The 25781-nt window shown below is 36.0% G+C and overlaps 1 protein-coding gene and 3 long non-coding RNA genes across 5 annotated transcripts; 3 read left to right on the forward strand and 1 right to left on the reverse strand.

The window, feature by feature from the left end:
- Nucleotides 1-7256: 7256 nt before the first annotated feature.
- On the forward strand, nucleotides 7257-9565 carry LOC311295927. The gene is made up of 3 exons (XR_014628421.1): nucleotides 7257-7434; nucleotides 8677-8778; nucleotides 9487-9565. It is a non-coding gene; the product is annotated as an uncharacterized lncRNA (long non-coding RNA).
- Nucleotides 9561-10970, forward strand: LOC311295933. 2 transcript variants are annotated; one of them, XR_014628429.1, is made up of 3 exons: nucleotides 9561-9596; nucleotides 9751-9866; nucleotides 10554-10970. It is a non-coding gene; the product is annotated as an uncharacterized lncRNA (long non-coding RNA). The 2 variants fall into 2 exon arrangements; XR_014628430.1 differs by having other exon boundaries at nucleotides 9566-9596; nucleotides 9754-9866.
- Nucleotides 10971-12903: 1933 nt separating this feature from the next.
- LOC311295936 lies at nucleotides 12904-16530 on the reverse strand. Its single transcript, XR_014628434.1, has 3 exons — nucleotides 16386-16530; nucleotides 15042-15143; nucleotides 12904-13359 (listed from the first exon to the last, which is right to left on the reverse strand). It is a non-coding gene; the product is annotated as an uncharacterized lncRNA (long non-coding RNA).
- Nucleotides 16531-21173: 4643 nt separating this feature from the next.
- LOC311295902 (uncharacterized protein) lies at nucleotides 21174-24869 on the forward strand. Its single transcript, XM_084417458.1, has 5 exons — nucleotides 21174-21262; nucleotides 21986-22312; nucleotides 23410-23718; nucleotides 23929-24027; nucleotides 24423-24869. Exons 1-5 carry the CDS (start codon nucleotides 21214-21216, stop codon nucleotides 24644-24646), a joined length of 1008 nt encoding a protein of 335 aa, XP_084273584.1. The 5' UTR covers nucleotides 21174-21213; the 3' UTR covers nucleotides 24647-24869.
- The last annotated feature ends 912 nt before the right edge of the window (nucleotides 24870-25781 follow it).

Consider the following 25781-nt stretch of genomic DNA (forward strand, 5'->3'; position numbering starts at 1 on the left):
CCTGATCCAGAAACACTGCTGTGGTAATAACCCTTATGAAAAGAACAATTATAATCCCTATGAATGATCAATATATTAAATGGTACAGGATAATATACTGTGTTAAATATATTGAGTAATACATAAGGAATTGCCGCTTTTAATATATTGAAAGATATGTGACAATATATTTACTAACATATCATAATGTATGTAATCTTATATTCAGTAATACACTTCATAATATATATATATATATATATATATATATATATATATATATATATATATATATATATATATGTATATGTGATCAGATATGGTACTGCATGTGTAATATATTGCAGAGATAACATAAATATGTAATGTAATATAAATCTTAGATTTTTGAATTATTTACATTATAAATGTTTCTTTTTTCAAGCTAGTTAACAATAGCACAAGCACACCTGCATGAACTAAAGTATTTAGCCAAGAGGCTATCACGGTGCTGAGGAGTACACAGATTTAACTTGTAAATATATAATTTAGTCTTAATGGTCTTTGGCCAATCGTCAGCACAATGGTAACCCCAAAAACTCAAACACACCAGAGACCCTTTTAAATTCCAAAATAATAGAACATTAAACACTAACAGACCTCTCCCCTATATTAATATTAAATAACACTTAATTTTCACATTTGCTCTCCTTTAACAGTCAGAAGCAAAGCATGCCGGAAACTAGAAAATCTGTTGTAACTTATTCCATGAATGTGTGTGTATATATGTGTGAACATACATTCACATTTATATGGGAACATGCATGTGCAATATATTTACACAATAAAGGATAAAACTTTGTAAATATTACATGTAGGCCTAATGCTATTTTGGTCTTCATTTATAAATATTTTATATGTATTAATATATAGCATGTCATGTCCAAGAGTCTAATTTTAATCTAATAATACTATATGTCCTCTCTATAAAGACTCACCATTGACAGAAAGAAGGAATCGCTGTGAGCTCTCACGGCCTCTGATCTGTAGTTCATAAAGTCCACTGTGTTCGGTTCTGGTGTTTGTGATGGTCGGATCTCTGACCATCACAAACACCAGAACCGAAGTTTGATGATCTATCTTCAGTCGGTCTCTGAATCTCTCATCAGCATGAGGTCTCGTTAGTTCCTACATCTATTGTGGCCAGGAGAATTCCTTTATCTCCAAATCTCCACAAGATCAGATCATGTGGATGTAAATCAGTAAAAGTGTTTAGAGTGACAGACTCTCCCTCCATCACTGACACTGTCTTCACTCCATCCGTCTCATTAACCACACCTGGAAAAGAAATGAGATCAGACGTGTGATTGAGCAGAATGCAGAGACATTTCAACTCGGATATTTCCACTGGAATTAGACTTACAATGATATAACAGTCATCCGATCAAGACTAGAGGTACTCACCACTGACAGTAACACCAAATGTCTTTGTCGTAGTCTCTTTTCTAGAGATGGAGAGTTTATATTGTCCTGCATGTCTGATTCTGGTGTTTCTGATGGTGAGAGATCCAGTTTTTTGATCCACCTGTAATCTGTCTTCGAATCTCACATCATCATCAGTGACAAAAAATTAGGTAAAATCATTCTTTCTCTTTATTTGAGATATGACAAAGCCTTTAGGTCCAAACATCCACAGTATAGTATCATCATTCTGTATTTCAGGAAGACCTGTGTGTAGAGTAACATAATCTTCCTCCATCACAGACACAGACACTGTTTCTTCTGCAAGAAACTCACTCCTGACAACAGACACTCCTGCAAAGCATAAAGCAACAGTTTACAGATATAGGTTGAAATCACTGAGCCCACACTATTAAACAGACTCAACTGAAAACATTGTGTTATGTTACTGTACATTGTGAATGGAAAAAAAAAAAAAAATTTAAGATTAAAATGTACTTCAAAAAGTAAGAATAATGTATAAGGAACTGATACCATAGTGCATTGACGAGGCTGAATCCAGTTACTTATTCGTTGTTACTGACGCGTGGACCTCGCCTTTAAATGACACAACGCTTCCTTACAACAGACAACCTGAAGGTATATGATTGTGATTATTCAGGAAATACCTGTAAAATAACAGTGTTTTTCGGTTTCTTTAATTTAGGATGTTTTACAGTTTTTTGGGGGGCTGACAGTCATTTGACCATTTTATCATTTAACTGTTTTGTTAGTGTTTAATTACAGATTATATTTGTAATTTTACATACATTTTTATGTAATTTAAGAAAACAGAAAAAATACTGTAAGAAAAATACAATAAATTTTCTGTATACAAAATGTGAATTACTGGAATTTGTCATTTATGTCACAATACCTAAAATAACAGCTGAATTTTTATTTTACAGATATTATTTGTAATTTTACAGTGTTTTGAGTACAATTTAAAATTAAAGGAACACTATGTAGCTTTTCAACCTTCATAATATATTTCCAAGACCCTTGTGATGGTACATCGACTTACAATAGGTTGAATGAGACGTCTGCCAGAGCCTGACGGGGTCTGTATCGGTTTTACTGGCACTACGTAACTTCAGGGTTCGGGTAGTAACCCGAGCACAAAAAGAACTACAAAATTCGACTGCTTTACGGCATACGTCACTTCCCCCACCACTTCCACAAATTTGGACAGGAGAGGCCAACCAGCGTTTGTTTTCGGCTTTCGTGCGTATGTTTTTGTCATGGGGGCTGTTTACACCTGGCCACTTCATGTTTTCTCAGATCGGATAGCTATCGGATCGTGAAAAGACCAGGTGTAAATGCCCTCCGAAACGCATTCGAGACGGATTTGAATCCGATCGCTCAAACCACTTCAGGAGGAGGTCTGAGACGCATTCCAGACGAAACTGGACAAGTGTAAATGCATCTGGTTGTTGAAACCACATATGTAAATTGTACTCCTCCCAAAAATGCACAAAAAAAACGAAAAAAAAAAAACGTGTGAGAGCGTGTTATAGGCAATATGTTATTGCCAGATATGACGACGCTACTGGAACACGCATCACCGCAGATGAGAAGCTGAGCATATTCATTAAGCCGACGTGCAAACTATCGCAAATCAAAGTGAAAGTAAGTCGCAGACGCTTAACACACAATCATCATCATTAAAAGTAAAGAAACGAAATTATTTTACCAGGGCTGTTGCTGCTCTCTCTTATTGCGGTCTTTAATTTTGAAATTTTAGCTGATGATCAATAAAATGCAGTTCATATCTGTTGCTTTCGGTGACGTGCACTCCATTAAATCTGCATATAGCGCGAGAATTGAAGATCGGATTTAAATCCGTTTCGCAAAAAAACACATTTATGTGACCAGGTGTAAATGGAATCGTTTTGATAAATCAGAAAACGCATGAAGTGGCCAGTAAATAAATCTCTTATTTGTAAACTTGTTTGCATTCTATGTTGTATGTTGTTGCGCTTGCTTGTAGTATGTCATTTTTTTACATGCTGTTCATTCATCCATTGCTGATAATTAGACCAGTCCAATAATTTCCACATATGTCGAACACATTCCACACATCCAATATTTATGACAGTGCAAGTATTACAGAGCGACTCTAGGGGTCGCTGTTTGACAAAAACACAATTTCTCCACAGTGTGCCTTTAAAGAAAATGATCGTCAAAAAATCAGTTATTTTCTGTAAAATTAGGATTTTTTTTTTTTTTACAGTGCATGCATTCGACGCAGAGATGATGCCTAAAAATAAAACCGAAAGTCTTACCTTCCGCGAATAATAAGAAAAGGGAGAGCAATGATATTCTCTTAATTTTTGTAGAACTATGCAGATTTGGAACGTAATAAAGATGGTCAGTGGATATTATTTGCTGGAGAGTTACTACAGCTACTTGACAAGCGTGAATATATCTCACAACAACAAAACAACGGCTATAGTTTACAGAGGCGTAGGAATGACTTTGACATTGGGGGGGATTGGCCACTTTGAATCAATGTCCATCCCACCACCGTAACATAGGCCTATACAGTATGACATGGTAGGCTACAACATGTTTGGAATCACAAACAGCAAATAAATAAACAAAATCATCCAATCTGCTTATTATTAGACAAATATTGGAGTTGGGAAACAAGTGCTGTAAGCCCCCCTGTAATTGCGGGCAGAAAGGAGAGTGGCACTTTACAAGGCACATATTTGATATGTAACACAGAGAAATCGATTGGCAGCTATGTAAAAAAAATTGTTGTGGGGTGGCATTATTCTGAAATGAGATGACAGAACATTTTACTTTTGCTAAGGTTAACACAGAGAAATCGATTGCCAGCTATTATAGAGCTATGGCAAGCCGTTTTAACACTTAATCCTTAAAACCTACTAGTCTCTATTTTCATGCTACTAGTACTTATTTTTTAGATACTAGTATCTATTCCATTAAGTACTAGTTCTTATTCTTTAGGTAGGCTACTAGTGCCTATTCTTTAGATACTAGTGCTTATTCTTTAGGTACCCTTTTAAAGATACTACTTATTAATTAGATACTAGTTATTTTTTATTAGATACTAGTACCTATTAAAAAGACACTAGTACTTATTCATTAGATTCTAGTGCCTATTAAATTGGTACTAGTACTTATTCATTATACTAGTACTTATTCATTAGTTACTGTATTATTAGATATAGTATTTATTCATTAGATACTAGTACCTATTAAATAGATACTACTTATTCATACTAGTACTTATTTCAGTAGTGACTAATCTTTTGTTACAAGTAACTTTTTTTTATTTATTTTGCCATTGACTTTATGGGGTTCTGTTATTCAGATATCAACATTTGTGACTAGTATGCGTTTATTAGATACTAGGCTAGTAGTTATTTATTAGGTAGGCTATTAGCAGGGGTTTTCCTGCATTGAGAATTATGAGGCGGCCGCCTCCGTCAAATGTCATGCCGCCTCCGCCTCTCAACAAAAATCGGACAGACAGTCACATGATCAGATACGCTTTTTCCACCGTGACGGTTCTGTTGCGGTTACCGCTTGTGTCCATTCTCAAACCGTATAGTGCTGTGCAGATTGCGGATAATCCGCAGGTCAGGCGGGCCAAGTAATAAAAACATTACATTCCAATTAATCGAGGGTGGATGACAGATAGATCATTATAATGTGTTTAGTTTAATAAAGACACGGAACTCTCATTACGGGAAAACGCAATGAACGAGAGTCACTCTTTTACTTTCGTTTTCAACAACGTAATTCTCTTCAGGGAAAACCAATCAAGGAAAACATATCAGGGCTCGACAATAACGCTTGTCCGGGACCAGGTCCATAGACTATGCTATTTAGTATAGTATAGTACTGTAATGATGAACAGTTCAGATATTTCTCCTAATACAAATGACACTGCCGGAGCTCCACATATAATAGACTCTCATTGAACTACAACATGCACTGACCTGATGTAAAAACAGAGTGTGTTTGCATATTCAGTCATAACGGGGAGCCAAAGCAGCATCTTCTGCATTATAATAATTGCTGTTGGAAAATAATAGGAATTTGCTTAAATCTTATTAATCAGACTTGTAAAGTAGATTAAATTAAAACCGTTTTGGACATGTAGAATGTGAAGTATGAGGTTTCTTTCCCCTATTGACCTTAATTCCTCTACAAGCTGGACTCTTTTACAAACAGTTTCACTTCGCCTCACACACTGAGCTGATAGTGAATCACATGTCCACACACAACTGCTTGAACTATGTTGTTTTGTGACGTTATAAATGTGGACAGGAGAACGCTGAAAAACAATCTGTTGATAAATAGCTGTGCAAGGAACAGGAATTGTGCAGAGAATCAATGTAAGTTTGCTTTATATCTGCTTTATATCTGGAACTAAACCTTCTGCTCAATTCACAATGTTGGCCTGATTTGACTCCAGAGGTCTGACAGTGATGTCTGGTCTCTTCTTCTCTGATCAGCTCACTTCTTGTAGATCTGATGTCATAAACCAGCACAGCAACAGTAGCCACGCCCACCAGAGCAGAGAGAGCCAATCGGATCACAGCTTCAGTAAAACCACAACAGTGGATGTGGTCTGAAAAAAAGATGATGGTTTTGTGGGTTATTGGGAGATCAACCATCTATTGGGAAGGCAATGAATCCACAAGCTTTACTGTGTGTGTGTGTGTGTGTGTCTGCATGCTTACTTTCCTTGCTCAGTCAAATAACATTAGCTAGGGTTGTTTAATATCTGCAATTCTAATGGCTTCAGCCCTGTCTTTAGTCTCAGTTCTCAGAAATGTGAGTGATTATATGATTCTTTCTCCATGATCTTTTTCTCATTGACTAGCCTAATGTTTTATAGAGCAGACCCAACACGGCTCTTAGACACGGGATTCATTTCTCTGTCGCTCCTTTGCGGTCTGTTCTCAATTCCTGTAAAGTCACACACAAACAAGCAAATACGCCTTACCCCCATATCCATTAACTGTAAACCCCAGGGAATGCATGAGCTTATCAAATGTAAACCCTGAATGCAATGTAAGTCATTTTGGATAAAAGCATTTTCTAAATGCATGAATGCAATGTAAATGTTGCAGTTTAATTGTGTTATACAGTCGATTCAACCCTGTATCACATGAAATACGTTCTGAGGAAACTATTTTGCAAATCGCAATTACGTTACATGCCAACATATAAGCAGTGCTATTACGTTGGTCCTTAACCTAATATAAGCAGTGCTATTACGTTGGTCCTTAACCTAATATAGCCAATCTATTGCAGTGCTATTACGTTTGTCCTGAACATAATACATCCAAAGCAGGTTTCTTTTCACACGTAGCAGCTCATTTTGTTTTAATTATTTACTCCCTTTTTTCTCATTGGGCTACAAAATAGTATCTATGCCAGGGCGAGTCAAATGGCGGCACCCAGATAATTTTTATCTGGCCCTCCAACTGGTTTTTGATGTTTAAAACCCCTCGCAATCTGATATCAAAGTCCCCGCAAAGGTTTAGCGCGTTCAGCGGTGAGTTTAACAACGCACGTGATCATTCAGCGGTGAGTTTAACAACGCACGGCAGTTCGTGATATGGTCACGTAATTTAATCTATTGATTCGTGCCACGGACACGTTTATTTCGTTATTTTCGTAATACCAGCACGTTTTTTAAACTATTGCATTTTCAATGGGAAGCGTCTTTCGTGACAACAGCACGATTCTTTCTGCCTGTCGGCTGCAGCAGAGAAGCTGTTTAATCAACATTTTTTTCACGAGATCTTATGTGTTTTTATGTATTTTTTTTAATGTTATTATTTCGGTCTTATTGCCAGGGAAGCTGGATTGCTTTGCTGTTTATTGATATTTTTAAAATTATATTTTATCAGTAGGAAATCGCGCTGAAGAAGTCTCGTTCCGAACACATCGCGATATTTGGCATCAGTTCACGTGTGTCAGATGTTGGTAAGTAAATACGCTGTCCTAATAATGTGTGATATCATGTCTTTTCTGTTTGTCGATATTAATCTGCCATTATATCTGCCATCTCCACGGAGACTTTGCGTTTCATTGCTTTCTAATTCAAAACAGGGTGATTAACACTGCCTGTCACGTGACGTGCTATAGGCTTAGATATTCATATCAGATTAAAAATAGTACAATTAGTTCCAAAGTTGTATTTGTAGTAGAAGCACAGTAAAAACAACACTTACCATGCTTTTACCACAGTAACATTAGTTTTACTGTGATAAGTGTAGTAAAAAGACAGTAATCACAAAACTTACCATGCTTTTACCACACTATTTGTAGTTTTAATGTGGTACTTATTGTAAATGCACAGTAACCACAACACTTACCATGCTTTTACCACAGTAACCATAGTTTTACTGTGATAGGTGTGGTAAAAGGACAGTAATCACAAAACTTACCATGCTTTTACCACACTATTTGTAGTTTTAATGTGGTACTTATTGTAAATGCACAGTAACCACAACACTTACCATGCTTTTACCACAGTAACCATAGTTTTACTGTGATAGGTGTGGTAAAAGGACAGTAACCACAAAACTTACCATGCTTTAAACCTCAGTAACCTTAGTTTTACTGTGATTGGTTTAGTAAGGACAGTAATCACAAAACTTACCATGCTTTTACCTCAGTATTGATAGTTTTAAAGTGATATTTGTTGTAAATGCACACAACAATTAACCACAACACTTGCCCTGCTTGTAAGGCTTTATAATGTAACATCCAATATTTGTAAGGTAAATCAGTACTTTTCCCTTTAAAGTCCAACTGAAATCAAAATGGACCCTATTTACTTTGTTAGCGCATATTACTAGTCTTGTGGTGAACAATTAATCCGTGCAAGTTAAAACACGGAAAAAAATGTTTTGGCTTCGTAATCTTTAATCAAAATCTGAAAATGCCCCTCCTCTCTGCATTGGAGGACCTTCCCTGATGACGTATGCTTGACGGCTTGGGTTGAGAAACGCTTAACCACTCCCCTCAAATCGTTAGTCTGTAATGAGCGAGAGATGGAGAGGAGGAGCACTAGAGTAAAACCCTGCCCTCTGTTCAATATTCCTTTTCACTGGGAAATACGTCACAGCACTGGAGAAAAGTCGTTTGCAACTTCCGGTTCACGCGGACTTTAAATAATCCTATATATTATACATAATGATATTTTCTTTTCTATTTTTTCAGCTGAAAAGACCAAAAGGGCCTTTCGGACTCAGTCGTTCCATTATTGTTGGAGGAGAAGTAAACGGAGGAGACGGACAGCTGCAAAGGCAAATATTCGCAATGGTATGTATGTGTTGGTTTTAACCCTAAATCAAACATTTTATCAAGCATTTGTTGTTTCTTAAAACTTTTCTCACAAAACCCATAGCCCAATCAGTACAAACATAGTCTGAAAGTCTTAATAATTCACAAGATTTAACAAGTTGTCAAATTCGTACGATACTCGTACATATTTGTATACTCGTACACAATCCTGCAGCTTTTACTCCTAGTGCTGTCATTGGCTACTGCCTCAATTCCTGTACATATTTATCGCGATATTTGTAAATCAGTTGCGCCACTTCTTGGAAAGTTGTCGGATGTCACACACACTGTCAGAAAGTTTATATTAATTGCAAATTGGACCCTGTCTGTTTATGTTCCAGTAATACATGATGTCTCTCCACACCTCATAACCTACCTCTGTTTGCAAGAGTGGAAAAGCTTATCTGACTTGTCACATGACATAAGATACTCGATTATTTTGTCAAAATCAGAGCAGTTACACTGCTGATAACTGTCCCGTTTGCATGTAAATCTTTTTCATGATTATTGCTTGCTATTAAAGACATACTTTTATTCATAGAAATGCCCACATATCAGTGAACTTATTACATAAAAAAGCTTTTAACAATTAATTATGCAACACTCTTTACAGAAAACATATCCTACAGTTATAAACTGACTATTTGCAAGTAATGTATTAAAATTACCTTCCTTTCTGTTTTGCAGGATTACTTAGTCCTTTTTTTTAAAGCTCTACCAATATCAAACTCAACAGCTCTTTTAAGAGCCAACCATTACGAGAGCTAGCGAATCTTGCCGTGATCAGCCCTTCCCAGGTGAAGTTTCTAGAATATTGCAATCAGTATTTACTCATCAAATGTTCTCTCCTGAATCATATGGTAAATTAACTTATTTATAACTGTCTTAATTTGTGTTTCAAGAACAATAGTAATTGCACATAGAGTAAGTCGAGACTATCTTGTTTTACAGCAGAGAAGGAAGACCAGTCCTTATATCAACGCAAGCTAATCGAATAAGTCCTTTGTTTCGGGTGAGGAAGGAACATCTGATGCCCAAAGAAGACAGAAAAGTGCGCGAGTCCATTGGTATGTCTTGTATTGAAACAATGCTGTAATATGTAGTACATAATTTGATGTTGACAATTTTACATTGTACAGGTTATCACTTGGTTTTTGACCAAGTGAAGCTCTTGAAACAATTGACAGAAGAGTATGTTGTCTGGAAAGAAATCAAGCATCACTGGCAAAGGCTCAAAAGAGACCATGCCTTTCTTAAAAATCTTTTAAAATATGTTGCTGTTGATATGGGTAAAACTGTTTTTGTTCAGTACTTAGCTTATTTTGTGCTGCAATATTTTATATATATATATATATATATATATATATATATATATATATATATATATATATATATATATATATATATATATATAATACTTCAATGTGTGTATATTATATAACGTACTGACTGCTGCTTTGTAAATTTATGTAAGGAACAGGCAACTCTGGCCATTTGCATTCTACTTTTTGAGGTTAGTTAAGAGTTAACCTCCAACCTTAATCGAGCACATCTGAAAATTTTAACCAAAGTCTTCAGGTTTACTTCTAGACAATAGGCAGGAGGGTTTGAGGTCGGAGCTAAATGTGCAGGACAGTGGACGCTGAGGGCCAGAGTAAACCATCACTGCTTTAAATAACGCAGAACATAAGCTGACCCGACTGTCCATTAAACAACTTTATTTGAATGGTTTCTGTCTTTTGTTTTCCTTTCAGACCAGGACTGGAGAACGCCTGACAATGGGATGTTGAGACTTCTTCCTCTGGTTGAGAAAAAGCTACTCCACATCAGTAATCACATCTTCTGTTCTTCTGTTCTTCAACTGAACAAACTGTTTAGACGAGGAAGAAGAACACTAACACGATCGAGACGTACAGGGAAGAGCAAGAAACCAGTTTAGCTGTGATAATGAATCATTATTTTCCAACACAATATCAAATCTGTTTTCTGTATCATATGTGACTGAATATGATTATCTGGCACTCGTTTTGTGGCTTCAGCAGCTGTGAATGGATTCATATGATGTTAACGTGTTTTTGAAGACACATTTTTATTTATCTTGAATCTCATTTGTCTTTATGCTACTTTATCAACTTTATGCTTTGTTCTCCAATAAAGTGTTGTTTAATAAAGTATGGTGACTATTGTGTATTGAAAGTGGTGTTTGGTACAGTAAATAGAAATTTTCTTTTGAGAAATTTTAATTTCTTGTTTCTTTAAAAATAACTACATATAATTAATAACTTATAAATAACTAAATATAATTAATTACCATGATTCTTTTACTTGGGACATAAAAATTTAGATCTGGTTAGGGTTATTTGGGACAACAATGCAACAAAAGTTGCACATACTTGCATGTATGCCAGTTTCCAGTGAAATAAAAGGAAGCTATGTGAATAACAAGAGGCTACAGTGGGCTATCTTGCTATAAATACTTAAAGCTTAATTGAAGATGATCCATGTTGATCATTCTAGTATACTCTATAGTATACTCTATATATCACTGATGTCAGGAATATAAGCAGCAATCAGAGGGGGTGAAAAGGAAATGTTGGCACTGTTTTTTTGTTGTTTTACTGAATGGTGCATTATCCTTGTGTAATAGTAATAGTATGTGTAGATCTGTGTAGATTATACTGTCCTTCCACCCCCAGGGCCCAGCAATGGCCCCCAGAAGAGCAAACAAATGCACATTTCAAATGGCTGTAACTCAAAGTCTGGTTAGTGTATCAAAGAGAAAATTGGCTGGACAACTGCTTATACTATGTTTAATAAATAATGTTGGCCACAGTTTTCAGACATATATGGAAAGCTGGCATAAAGGTTATTTTTAAAGTGCTCACAGTAAAATATCAAATTTCAGCCTGTCCCTCATATATGTCATAAAGGTTTGCACAATGAACAAATTTAGATATCCAGTTGTCCATTAAATATATTATTTATTTAACATTTATTGTTTTATTACTAAACGTTTTAAACTACATTACCCACATATCTCTGTCATTCTATCAGTGGAGCAGCATTGTGCTGTAGTTCATTGAAATGTGCAGACATGCTTAGGGTTAGGGTTAGGATCTAGGTAAAGGAGTAATTTCTCACAACATAGAGACACTTTATAGTTAGCTTAATGTATAACTAACGTAATAATAACACCAAAACATACTTTGTAACATGAAGCGCCGTTTTATATGGGTTAAACGATTGTCCAATCACAGCGAGTTCTGCGATAAAGTCACAGCCAATAACAACCCAGCTGAACAGATGCGTTACACTTACATGCCCATTTATGGTAAACGATGACAGATCTCTTCTGGTTCTGGCTGCGGGGATAGATACCTTAACTATTTTATATTTAGGCTGTTAAACATGCATTCCTTCTAATTAAATTATAAAACTCATATTTAAAAACAAAAGACTCCTTTGTGTGGTTACCATCCAAAAACGAGGTCACATGATCAATGACACAAATTTGCTTATTTGATTAGACTGATGCATAAATACATTTGAAAGAGAAACTTTTTTCTAAGCAATGGCCTACAGCAGGGGTAGGTTTGCAGTATTTTAATTAAAGATAATTACATGTACTAAAGTGCTTCTAACATTTACAGTGTATGTATAGTATATTAAAGGTATATCAATAATATTCAAATAAATGTAACAAAAGCACAATGAATGGACACCATTTTGAAAGCTTATTCCAATATTTAATGTCAAACTGTTTAAAGACAAATGTACTGCCAAAACTACTGCACAACAGTATAAAAATCAGTTTATTAAAAATATCCAGATACAGGAGCAATCTATTATAGTGACACATACATTAACGTAAAAAAAATTGCTATGATGAAGTTGAATATATTTACAAACCAAGAGATGAGATTCAAGTTTGTTATGTGAACATACATTTGTTTCTTCGCTTTAAAGAACAAATAGGCAAAAACATAAGCACAACATTTTACATTCTCAACTTTCATTCTATATCCTTGTGATTATTGGTCACTTTTATTGTAACTATGCAATGAATATGTCCTTTAGCAAAACACCTGATGAACACTTTTTTGATAAAGGCATTAGGCAGAAATCAAGTACAGTTTATGAAGCTGAAAAGAGAAAACAAAATGCTTTAAAAATATGGAAAAAGATAAATCACTATTTTCAATATTGGTTCTGCATATATCAAAGAGATCCTGAGGAGGAATGGGACTTCACATGAAGACTTTCAGAAACTGTGACAGAGCAAAGGGTGCACCTCGCTGGACACATCCTACGCATGCCCAAACAACAACACCCAAACACAGTGATGAAGTGGACACCACCAGGAGGATGCAGGAGACAGGGAAGACCAAGGAAGACATGGAGACAGATGTTTCACGAAGACCTGAAGAATGTCAGTGTCCCATGGGAAGATGTGAAGAACCTGGCCACGGATCGAATACGTTGGAGGACAGTTGTTGCCCAATGTGCCCAGCACAGGACTTGATGATGACGTTGTGAGTTTATAACTGTAGGATATGTTTTCTGTAAAGAGTGTTGCATAATTAAATGTTAAAAGCTTTTTTATGTAATAAGTTCACTGATATGTGGGCATTTCTATGAATAAAAGTATGTCTTTAATAGCAAGCAATAATCATGAAAAAGATTTACATGCAAACGGGACAGTTATCAGCAGTGTAACTGCTCTGATTATGACAAAATAATCGAGTATCTTATGTCATGTGACAAGTCAGATAAGCTTTTCCACTCTTGCAAACAGAGGTAGGTTATGAGGTGTGGAGAGACATCATGTATAGCCGCTTTTCCACCGAAATTACCCGGAACAATTTGTCCCAGGAACTTTTTTCCCAGGAACCTTTTTTGCCCCAGACCGGTTGCTTTCTGCGTTTACACCGCGGTCTAAAGTACCAGGAAGGTAAACTGCGCGCAACTGCTCCTCCCAGTCTGCGACGGACAGTAATCAGTTTTGAGCGCCACATTTATAAGTATGGAGGAGATTCAAACTGTGCTGCAGTTATTGGTTTACTAACGAGGTAATTAACATAACAAAATAGACGAGCACTGATACTAAAGCGTGTTCAGAAAGCTCGTATGCGTATAAAATTAGACAAGGCATGTTGTGAGATGACTGGGACGAACGCGCAAAAATGTCCTTTTGTCTGAACCCCGTCTATCAATCATAAATAGTGACAGTCTTGTAAATAGTTGTTTGTTACCAACCTCAAAGCGCTATTTCAATCCTGTTATAGTAAATTTGTAACATGGTTTGCCTTGCAATAGATGACAATGTGTAAACATAATGACTTAATATTAAAAGCTGTGGCAGAAAAGAGACGAGCACTGATAAAGCGTGTTCAGAGCTCTTAATGCTAACGTTAGATAAAAAATTGTATGTTATCAGCTATTGCGGACATTGGCCGTGAGATGGCTGTGACGAACGCGCAGAAAGTTTCCTCTTCCACAAATACCCAAATAATAAAGCCTGAAACTCGTCGCCAGTCCCCCAGTTTTTTTTATTAAATTCCATATTTGCAGACCGACAACTTTACTGCATGAAGCCACTTTTTAAAAGGGAGGTTAAAAATAAAGAAAATGCTGCGTGGAGTCATCCAACCAAAATGCGGCGTGAACACAACCAATCAGCTTGTGCAGCGCACAAGTCCCACCCCTGAAAGTTCCTGAACTTTGAAAAAGTACTACCTCATGAGCAGGGACTATCGGAGGGGGAAATATTTACCCGGAACTTCATTTAGACCCTGGTTCCTGCGGTGTAAACACATCGAGTACCAGCCCAAAGTTCCTAGTTCCTGGGGAAAGTTCCTGCGGTGGAAACGCGGCTTATTACTGGAACATAAACAGACAGGGTCCAATTTGCAATTAATATAAACTTTCTGACAGTGTGTGTGACATCCGACAACTTTCCAAGAAGTGGCGCAACTGATTTACAAATATCGCGATAAATATGTACAGGAATTGAGGCAGTAGCCAATGACAGCACTAGGAGTAAAAGCTGCAGGATTGTGTACGAGTATACAAATATGTACGAGTATCGTACGAATTTGACAACTTGTTAAATCTTGTGAATTATTAAGACTTTCAGACTATGTTTGTACTGATTGGGCTATGGGTTTTGTGAGAAAAGTTTTAAGAAACAACAAATGCTTGATAAAATGTTTGATTTAGGGTTAAAACCAACACATACATACCATTGCGAATATTTGCCTTTGCAGCTGTCCGTCTCCTCCGTTTACTTCTCCTCCAACAATAATGGAACGACTGAGTCCGAAAGGCCCTTTTGGTCTTTTCAGCTGAAAAAATAGAAAAGAAAATATCATTATGTATAATATATAGGATTATTTAAAGTCCGCGTGAACCGGAAGTTGCAAACGACTTTTCTCCAGTGCTGTGACGTATTTCCCAGTGAAAAGGAATATTGAACAGAGGGCAGGGTTTTACTCTAGTGCTCCTCCTCTCCATCTCTCGCTCATTACAGACTAACGATTTGAGGGGAGTGGTTAAGCGTTTCTCAACCCAAGCCGTCAAGCATACGTCATCAGGGAAGGTCCTCCAATGCAGAGAGGAGGGGCATTTTCAGATTTTGATTAAAGATTACGAAGCCAAAACATTTTTTTCCGTGTTTTAACTTGCACGGATTAATTGTTCACCACAAGACTAGTAATATGCGCTAACAAAGTAAATAGGGTCCATTTTGATTTCAGTTGGACTTTAAAGGGAAAAGTACTGATTTACCTTACAAATATTGGATGTTACATTATAAAGCCTTACAAGCAGGGCAAGTGTTGTGGTTAATTGTTGTGTGCATTTACAACAAATATCACTTTAAAACTATCAATACTGAGGTAAAAGCATGGTAAGTTTTGTGATTACTGTCCTTACTAAACCAATCACAGTAAAACTAAGGTTACTGAGGTTTAAAGCATGGTAAGTTTTGTGGTTACTGTCCTTTTACCACACCTATCACAGTAAAACTATGGTTACTGTGGTAAAAGCATGGTAAGTGTTGTGGTTACTGTGCATTTACAATAAGTACCACATTAAAACTACAAATAGTGTGGTAAAAGCATGGTAAGTTTTGTGATTACTGTCCTTTTACCACACCTATCACAGTAAAACTATGGTTACTGTGGTAAAAGCATGGTAAGTGTTGTGGTTACTGTGCATTTACAATAAGTACCACATTAAAACTACAAATAGTGTGGTAAAAGCATGGTAAGTTTTGTGATTACTGTCTTTTTACTACACTTATCACAGTAAAACTAATGTTACTGTGGTAAAAGCATGGTAAGTGTTGTTTTTACTGTGCTTCTACTACAAATACAACTTTGGAACTAATTGTACTATTTTTAATCTGATATGAATATCTAAGCCTATAGCACGTCACGTGACAGGCAGTGTTAATCACCCTGTTTTGAATTAGAAAGCAATGAAACGCAAAGTCTCCGTGGAGATGGCAGATATAATGGCAGATTAATATCGACAAACAGAAAAGACATGATATCACACATTATTAGGACAGCGTATTTACTTACCAACATCTGACACACGTGAACTGATGCCAAATATCGCGATGTGTTCGGAACGAGACTTCTTCAGCGCGATTTCCTACTGATAAAATATAATTTTAAAAATATCAATAAACAGCAAAGCAATCCAGCTTCCCTGGCAATAAGACCGAAATAATAACATTAAAAAAAATACATAAAAACACATAAGATCTCGTGAAAAAAATGTTGATTAAACAGCTTCTCTGCTGCAGCCGACAGGCAGAAAGAATCGTGCTGTTATCACGAAAGACGCTTCCCATTGAAAATGCAATAGTTTAAAAAACGTGCTGGTATTACGAAAATAACGAAATAAACGTGTCCGTGGCACGAATCAATAGATTAAATTACGTGACCATATCACGAACTGCCGTGCGTTGTTAAACTCACCGCTGAATGATCACGTGCGTTGTTAAACTCACCGCTGAACGCGCTAAACCTTTGCGGGGACTTTGATATCAGATTGCGAGGGGTTTTAAACATCAAAAACCAGTTGGAGGGCCAGATAAAAATTATCTGGGTGCCGCCATTTGACTCGCCCTGGCATAGATACTATTTTGTAGCCCAATGAGAAAAAAGGGAGTAAATAATTAAAACAAAATGAGCTGCTACGTGTGAAAAGAAACCTGCTTTGGATGTATTATGTTCAGGACAAACGTAATAGCACTGCAATAGATTGGCTATATTAGGTTAAGGACCAACGTAATAGCACTGCTTATATTAGGTTAAGGACCAACGTAATAGCACTGCTTATATGTTGGCATGTAACGTAATTGCGATTTGCAAAATAGTTTCCTCAGAACGTATTTCATGTGATACAGGGTTGAGTCGATTATAGGGTGCTCACCAGATCTAATATGAATCAACACCTATATGTACTGCATCAATGCAATGAATATGTTTTAGGTTTTAACTTCGATCAGGTGAAACCAGTCCTACTGACCCACTCCGAGTGGGATTCGAACCGTGGTCCACGGCATGGGAGGCAAAAGACCGCAGCCTAGCATCAATCGCTAGTGTGCTTCTTGAGATCAGGGGAGTGAGGTTTACCTGCACAGCTCTTACTAGCTCTTATCTAGATCTTGTCTATAAACATGTTTTCATGTTTATTTTTGTGTATGGGGGTGTTACGTCCCTTTTGGTCTGTCTGTGTTTTTATGCTGTTGTGGGAGGTGTTTGTTTTTATCCAGGAAGAAGACCGGATTGGTTCCTGCAGTCTGATTGGTGCCATGCCCTGATTGATCAGCTGACTCCTGGACGTGTATAAAGGCCTCCTTTGTTGTTGCTTCATTAGCCCTTTTGTGCTCACTTGCTGTTTTGCTTGCCTGACTTTGTTATCTGCTGCTGGAGTGTAAAGATTTCAGAGTGTTTGTCTTTGGATTGTTCATTTGAGTGTTTGGACCAACGCCTGTTTAACGACTTTGAGAACGGATTATCCCCTTACATTTTTCTGCTAGAACTTACAATTGTATATATTGTACATAGTAATTTGGGAGGTAGGGAGACCGATGCCACCTTTTTAATTTGATATATTTCTGTGCCTGTTTTGGATTAGGGAGTTAGGGAAGTAATTGTATTTTTCTTTTCTTTTCTTTTATGGATTAGGGCAGGAAGAGGTATATTCCAAATTAGTTGTTTTTGTTTGTTATTTTGGCCTTGTCGGCTCCTGAGGTAAAATCCCATGGTAACATAAATCTGTTAATTCCCATACACAAAAGAAATATATTTTCTGGATATGTTTTGGAATATATGCACATATTTGAAATTGGCCCAATAAATATATTTCATACTTATATTTCATATATTTTTGTTATATTTCAGAATATATTTCAATGTATTTTTTTCTGTACGGGTCCCCAAAAGTGTCAAAAATATATGTGGCATATATTCCAAATACATTGAAATATATTCTGAAATATAACAAAAATATATGAAATATAAGTATGAAATATATTTATTGGGCCAATTTCAAATATTTGCATATATTCCAAAACATATCCAGAAAATATATTTCAAATACAATTCTTTTGTGTATGGGTTTACTCAATAAATACTGTTTCATACACTTTTCTATAACCGCACTGTTGTTTTTTTTTTTTTTTTTTTTCATGTTAAGTCCTTTACCCTAGACGGGGCGTAACACTTACACAGGCCACTATGAACTAACAGTGGATTTCAGAGTGAAAAACTAATATCACACTGATTTACCTGAACACATCTAACAGAGTTCTGCTCTGTAAATAAACACTAATATCATCAGTGATGTACCTGAACTTGGCTGATAGAGTTCAGTAATGTTGCTGTCCTCAGTCTGGTTGATGGTTGAATTGTTCACAGCCCAGCTGGACGTCACACAATTTGAGCTTGATGATCTTTCTGATGATGAAGAATATTGTGGAGTCACTGATAATGATAGAGAATTAGGTTTGACCTATCACTCTGGGTTTGACTTGCTGGCAAAACCTGATATCTTCTTTGTCGCGCTTTCAAAATAAAAGTTCCAAATGTACAGTTTTTGTCCCTGCGGTGTAGGCTAATTTTTGGGTGGGACACATGCAGCATTTTCCAATATTGAGGGGGACACGTCCCCTCCGGTTCCTACACCAATGATAGTTTATAAACTCTTAACAGAGACGTTATACCACATGAGAATCAAGGCTTTTCTCAAATATGGGAAGACGCTTAAAAAGGCGCAGTAAATTCATCCCTATAAGACGAGTATTCTACAACTGTCGCTTGACTGTAAACTGATGGACCGACTGGCAGCAACTGCACATTTGCTGAAGGGTGCAATACCAGTGTTGCCAGCTGGCACCTTCAATATGTAATTTTAAAATATACATTTTGTATTTTTATCCATCATGTAATTTTCCATAGACATAATGCCATTCCATTTTGTGTACATAGATTTTTATATCATTCTAATATAGCTAAGATAAACATTTTAAACAATAAAAAAGACGGATTCACATGACTAATAATGCCTCAGTCAAGTTAAATAAATGTTCAATCATTATAGTTGCTTTTCACACCATTGTCTAAAACACTCAAAACAACATCGGAGATTGTAGGCTATACACTCAATTCAAAAACAAATATTTAGAAGGAAAAAGTCTGCCTAGATTGAGTCGTCTTCTAGAATTATCATTTTTATCAAGCTCGTATATTTAAGTTCAGTAATTTCACGTAAATGGCAATGAAAATGACCTATTAATTGTCATTTAAGTGAAATTACTGAGCTTAAATATACAAACTTGATAAAAATGATACCAACCTGCAGGTGGACGGAAGAGGAAAAGTTCTTTAGTGTTGCTTTAAGTTTGTATCCTATCTTTATCAATCTCTATGACATTATTTTATTTATGTGTAAGAAACCTCAGAATCACCTGCATTTGAGAAATAGTCTTCTATAATCATGTTCTAATAATCGTAAACTGTAAAACTTTAAAACATAGATTTTTAACAATGAATAAAAAAAAAGATATCTTATATCTTTTGCCAGTGTTTGAAGCTTAATGCAGACATTTATGGTTGCAAGCCATTAAACGGACAGACGAAACCTGCTACGATTAGCCTACGGCACTGAAGCATGAATTTGATGTAAGCAATAGACCCTTTTCACATTTCCAGGTTTTTTTAAAAGTGGAAGCCTATTGGGTAAACTTCTATAGCGGTGAAAGAGAGAATACGTTAAATATATTTTTGTGTTCCCATTTGCTTAAATAGTAAAAGAAAAACACAATAGTTTTTTCACAACTTTCAAAACTAGAAAAAAAAAATAGAGATAGATTGAAAACGGCAGTCAGAGAAGAGAAAGATGTAAATTTTACCATCACTCTCAGCCGCTGTATTAGAAACACAATCACAGCAGCGTTAACTAGTTTTTTTTATAATTTGATGCAAAGGAAATATATATATATATATATATATAAAACTATGACCGTTAAAATGCTTCATCACAGTCTGTGAAAAAGGTCCAAAGGTCTACATAATATTCACATATGCAGTTCAGGGAGCATAGCACATATGTCCACAAGATGTCTGTTAAAGATCACTTCATCTGGAAAGCATCTACTGTTTACTAACATCTAATAGAGTCTTTAAGATGTCAGTTTAACATGCATTCTGAACCATTACATCTTAAATACATCTTCTAAACGTCTATTTGACATCTGACAGGAAACGTCCTATAGACGGATTGCAGATGAGATGAGCAGATGAGCAAACACTGTAAAAATATATCTTCCAGATTTAAACATCAAATAGACGTCTCCGTGATGTACGTGCAAATCAGGGGATTAGCCCTATGTTACAGCATAACATAAAAACTGTAGAGTGTTTCTAGAAAAGCGTTATAAAAAATACATTTATTATTATTATTATTATAAAACAATATCCAATACCATTTTACATAGATAACATTAAACCTTAAACCAATTTTTACCTTTTACTCGCAATTGTGGGTTCATATCTCTCAATTCGAACTTTATAATATTACATTATATTTAGATCACAATTCCTAGGGGAAAAAAGTCTTGAGATATGTCTTGAGTTTTTAGAAAAAATTGAATATCGAGTTTAAATTTTGTAATTCTGGTTTTCAGAAGTTCAAGTCAAAATTGTGAGATATTTTTATACTGTTATTCATTGTCTTCCATAGACTGGTGTCAGAACTGTCACTGTCTGCCATCAGGTAGGCTCCGCCCACAAACACATCATTGCTCTTTGTCAACACCCAAATGGTCTTCTCTACAAATTCTCCTGCTGTGACCAGGGCATTTTTAGACATTTAGTGCTGGGCAAACGGCCAGCGAATATGGGTTATGCTTTTGTTTTGTTCTTGGTGTGCTTGTGGCATCTGGTTGGTAAGTTATAGATGTGTTTTAATGACTTCACTTCTTGCTGTTTTAGTGTTATTTCAACAAAAAACTTTCAATATATATGTTGAGACATTTATATGAAGGGCCTGTTAATTTGATGGACTTTTGATGGGTTAATTTGATGTAGCTAAACAAAATGTGTTATCTTGTTTTAAAACACTGATCATTATTTACACAAATTGAAATCAATGTTAAAATGTTTCAACATGCAGTTAGCTCATTTAAGGTCATTTATAGCATTTCATTTTCTCAGTATAAAAATTAAATTAATTGCTGGTCATCTGAATAAGATTAAAGCAGTCTGGTCAATAGATTATGTTTTATGTTTCACTTCTGTTTGCACATAAAAATGAGTGCATAAGAAAACATCACTGGAGAGGAACAAGTCTCAGCACAAGAGACTTTTTCAGTTTTGTTCAGCACAAACTCGCTGATCAACAATGTGATCGACCCGTTTTTTCTCCCATTATGAATTAGGGCCAAAGCCAGGGTCCTGGGTTCTCTTTTTTTTTTGCCTCTTTTTTTTTCATCTCTAGTGTTCAAACTGCTATTCTGAACTTTCACTGTTATTCATCTATTGATGGAAAAGTGTTTGTTCTCTGCAAATCATTTACCATTCATGTTAGTGGAAAACATCAGCATAATACAGATTTAAGTTGTCATTTAATTTGGTCTTTAACAGCACACATATTTCTGTTTGCTCATCAGGTGTATTTGGTGATGATGCAGATGCAGTGAAGTCAGTGTCAGTGATGGAGGGAGATTCTGTCACTCTAAACACTGATGTTACTGAAACACAGCAATATTTGATGATACAGTGGACGTTCGGAAGCACTCGAATCGCTGAAGTCAACAGACTCACACAAACCAACTTGACATATGATGGTCCTGATGAGAGATTCAGAGACCGACTGAAACTGGATCAAACCGGATCTCTGACCATCACAAACACCAGTACCTCAGACTCTGGACTTTATCAACTAACACTTGTCAGCAGAGGGACCAGCTACATGAGTTTCAATCTTAAAGTCTATGGTAAGACTTAAACTTATCTTTATCCTAAAATGGTTCTTTTCTATTCATTTCAATATTCTTTATGATATTGATGGCTGTCACACTTGCTTTGTAGTCAAAACAAAAAAAACAAAAAAATTATCCAATGAATCAAAATACTCAGGAGAAAACAATACTGTTATCATCCCCACGTAAACTATAAAAACGTGAATTTGTGAAAACATGCACGTGCATACGTATAATGTATTCAGTCTTTAGCAAGTAGTGTTTCTTTACAAACTGACATTTCCAACTACTGGCCTGGCATGATAATACAGCGTTTAGTCGTTTTCACAGATCCATGTGAACAGAGTCGTTTTGACAAAGTGTCGTCTTTACTTGAAAAACGTAAAGGAAACGTTTCCATTTTTAGTACATTGTTGTCATGTAAACGTACCACAAAGAAACAAAGAGAACAAAGAAAACAGGAACAGAAAACAGGGAAGCAATGTGATAAACTAAAAGTCCATGAAAACCATGGCATGGACACAGCTAAGAATGAGAAAATGCAGCTACAGCTCAAATATAAAACAGTCACAGATGTAAACAGAAACACAATAATGGCTGCACATTTATTTGTTTATATATATATAGTCAGTATTATAGTTACAGCAGCTGTGATTACGCAATCGAGAAAAGTGTCCATTATATCATCCTATTGAAATCTGCTCTTGTTGTTGCAAAACATTTTTGCAGCCTTCTAACCAATTACAAACAAGTAATTACATGAATGAATAAATGAATGAAGTGACTAAGCAGAGGCATTTAAATTAGTCCGTAAGCTAATCACTAACTGTAACTGACTCACTGAATGAAGATAAAGCAGTCTGATCCATAGATGAGTGTTTTGTGTTTCGGTTCCATTTTTCACAAGAAAGTGAGAGCTGAAGAAACATCACCTGAAACTGAACTCCTGAAATTTCATTGTTATTCATCTCTTATAAGATCCAAATTTAAAGTGTTGGTTCACTGCAGATCAGAAAACGTCTGCATAATACAGATTGAAATTGCAATTTTGATCATTAATAAGAAACATAATGATCTTAGTTTAACAAAACATGTTTCTGTTTGTTCTCTAGATGTGACAGATGCAGTGAAGTCAGTGTCAGTGATGGAGGGAGAGTCTGTCACTCTACACACTTATGTTACCGAAGTACAGAAATATTTGATGGTACAGTGGACGTTCGGCAGCACTCGAATCGCTGAAGTCAACAGACTCATGCAAACCAGCTCTACGTATGATGAGGGATTCAGAGACAGACTGAAACTGGATGATCAAACCGGATCTCTGACCATCACAAACACCAAAACTACAGACTCTGGACTTTATCAACTAACAATTGTCAGCCGAGAGACCAGCTACATGAGTTTTAATCTCATAGTCTATGGTAAGAGAATTACAACATTATTTGCCCTTCATTTGAATTATATCTTTGTCATTTTAAAACATTTATTTTCTATTATTTTCAATAGTCCTTAAATCCAAGTTATGATATTGACTGCTTTAATAACATTTTATAAATGCATCTAATATAAATAAAGATTGTCAGCACTGATCTGTGTGTGATTAACTACGACCCAATCTTCTTCATCATCAGAAAGATCGTCAAGCTCAAATTGTGTGACGTCCAGCAACAATTCAACCATCAACCACACTGAGGATGATGACATTACTGAACTCTATCAGCCAAGTTCAGGTACATCACTGGGTATATGGAGCACATTTGCTTGCATTTCTTGTGTGATTTCACAGGAACAGAAAACTGGCAGCAGACAGAGAAGTTAATTGCGCGTCTCAGAGTTGTGTGTGTGTGTGTGTGTTGTGCCTTATGCTGCACTACTCTAGAGAACAATAACGCTCAAGGCAAAAATCATCATGGATAAAGAATCACAGATTCCTCGGGTGCCATTTAAAGAGTCTAGAATTGCTTCTGTTAATCGAGCAATCCTAGCTAATGTTATTTGGCTAAGCGAGGAAACTGTGCATACAAACTTTCCAGTGGATGCTTGAGCTCTTAATAATAATAACTCACAAAACCAGCACCTATAAGTCTATACGGACAAGCCTTAAAATCATTGTTTTTCTTTTCAGACCACATCCACTGTTGTGGTTTTACTGAAGCTGTGATCCGATTGGTCGTCTCTGCTCTGGTGGGCGTGGCTACTGTTGCTGTGCTGGTTTATGACATCAGATCTACAAGAAGTGAGCTGATCAGAGAAGAAGAGACCAGACATCACTGTCAGACCTCTGGAGTCAAATCAGACCAACAGTGTGAATTGAGCAGAAGGTTTAGTTCCAGATATGTCCAGATATAAAGCAAAACATATATTCATGCTCTGCACCTTTCTTTGCACAGCTATTTATTAACAGATAGTCATTGCATTCTTTGACCACTTTAATTGACCTATGAAATTAAATGCATGGCTTTAACCATAATTAAGCAAAATAATAATTAACAACACAAACGATGGCATAGAATGATCTTAGGCTTGTGATTGATATGCATTTTGGTGACTTTTAATAAAGCTTTGGTTTTAGAACAAGGTGTAGCTTGTGTTTTTCTGTTCTCCTGTACATATATTGTTCAAACAGCAGTTGTGTGTGGACATGTGATTCACTGAATGCACGTGAGACACTATCAGCTCAGTTTGTGAGGCGAAGAGAAACCTTTTGATCTCAGTTATTCACATCTGTACAGCTGTGGTTTGATCTGATGACTGGACAAACTGTTGTGAAAGAGTCCAGCTATAGTAGAGGAATTGAGATCAATGGGGAAAATAAAACCTGCTACTTAACATTCTCCATACACCAAAACTGTTTTAATTTTCTTAAAGTCAATCGGTCTGATTAATAGGATTTAAGCAAATTCTAATTCCTTCCCACTGATTCTAATGCACATGATGCTGCTTTGGCTCCCCCTTATGGCTGAATATGGAAACACATGAAGGAAGCTGCAAGTGAAAATGAAAGTGAAAGTGAAAATCCACTGGATATGCAATGGGGTTTAAAAATCTGGGAATGCCTTTAGATTCAAGGAATGGAATGGTCGTACAAATAAATATATAGTCATTATAATATAATTATGAACCACTCACCAGTGACAGACACATTTAATCTCCTGAATTTGATCTGTTTGCTGTTGATGATCTGAGGATTTGATTGTGTCATATATACAATGCAGTATGAACCAAGGGATTTCACAGGACTTGATACATTTTTTTTAACAATTCACATAAAAAAGTATATTTATATTTAGAATCAAGCAATAAATACCTGTATCAGTGAACAACCGAATCCGTGTTTCTACTAGTTCAGGAGGACATTAATAATCAGATAAAAAAAGATCAGACATAGAAGATCAATATCTTTATATGAAATATTTATTCAAAACGACTTCCAGATGAGAATAATGCAAGCAAGTGAATAATACATAACACAATGTGGTCTCAT

This window comes from Rutilus rutilus (assembly GCF_951802725.1).
Source record: "Rutilus rutilus genome assembly, chromosome: 8".
NCBI lineage: Eukaryota > Metazoa > Chordata > Actinopteri > Cypriniformes > Leuciscidae > Rutilus > Rutilus rutilus.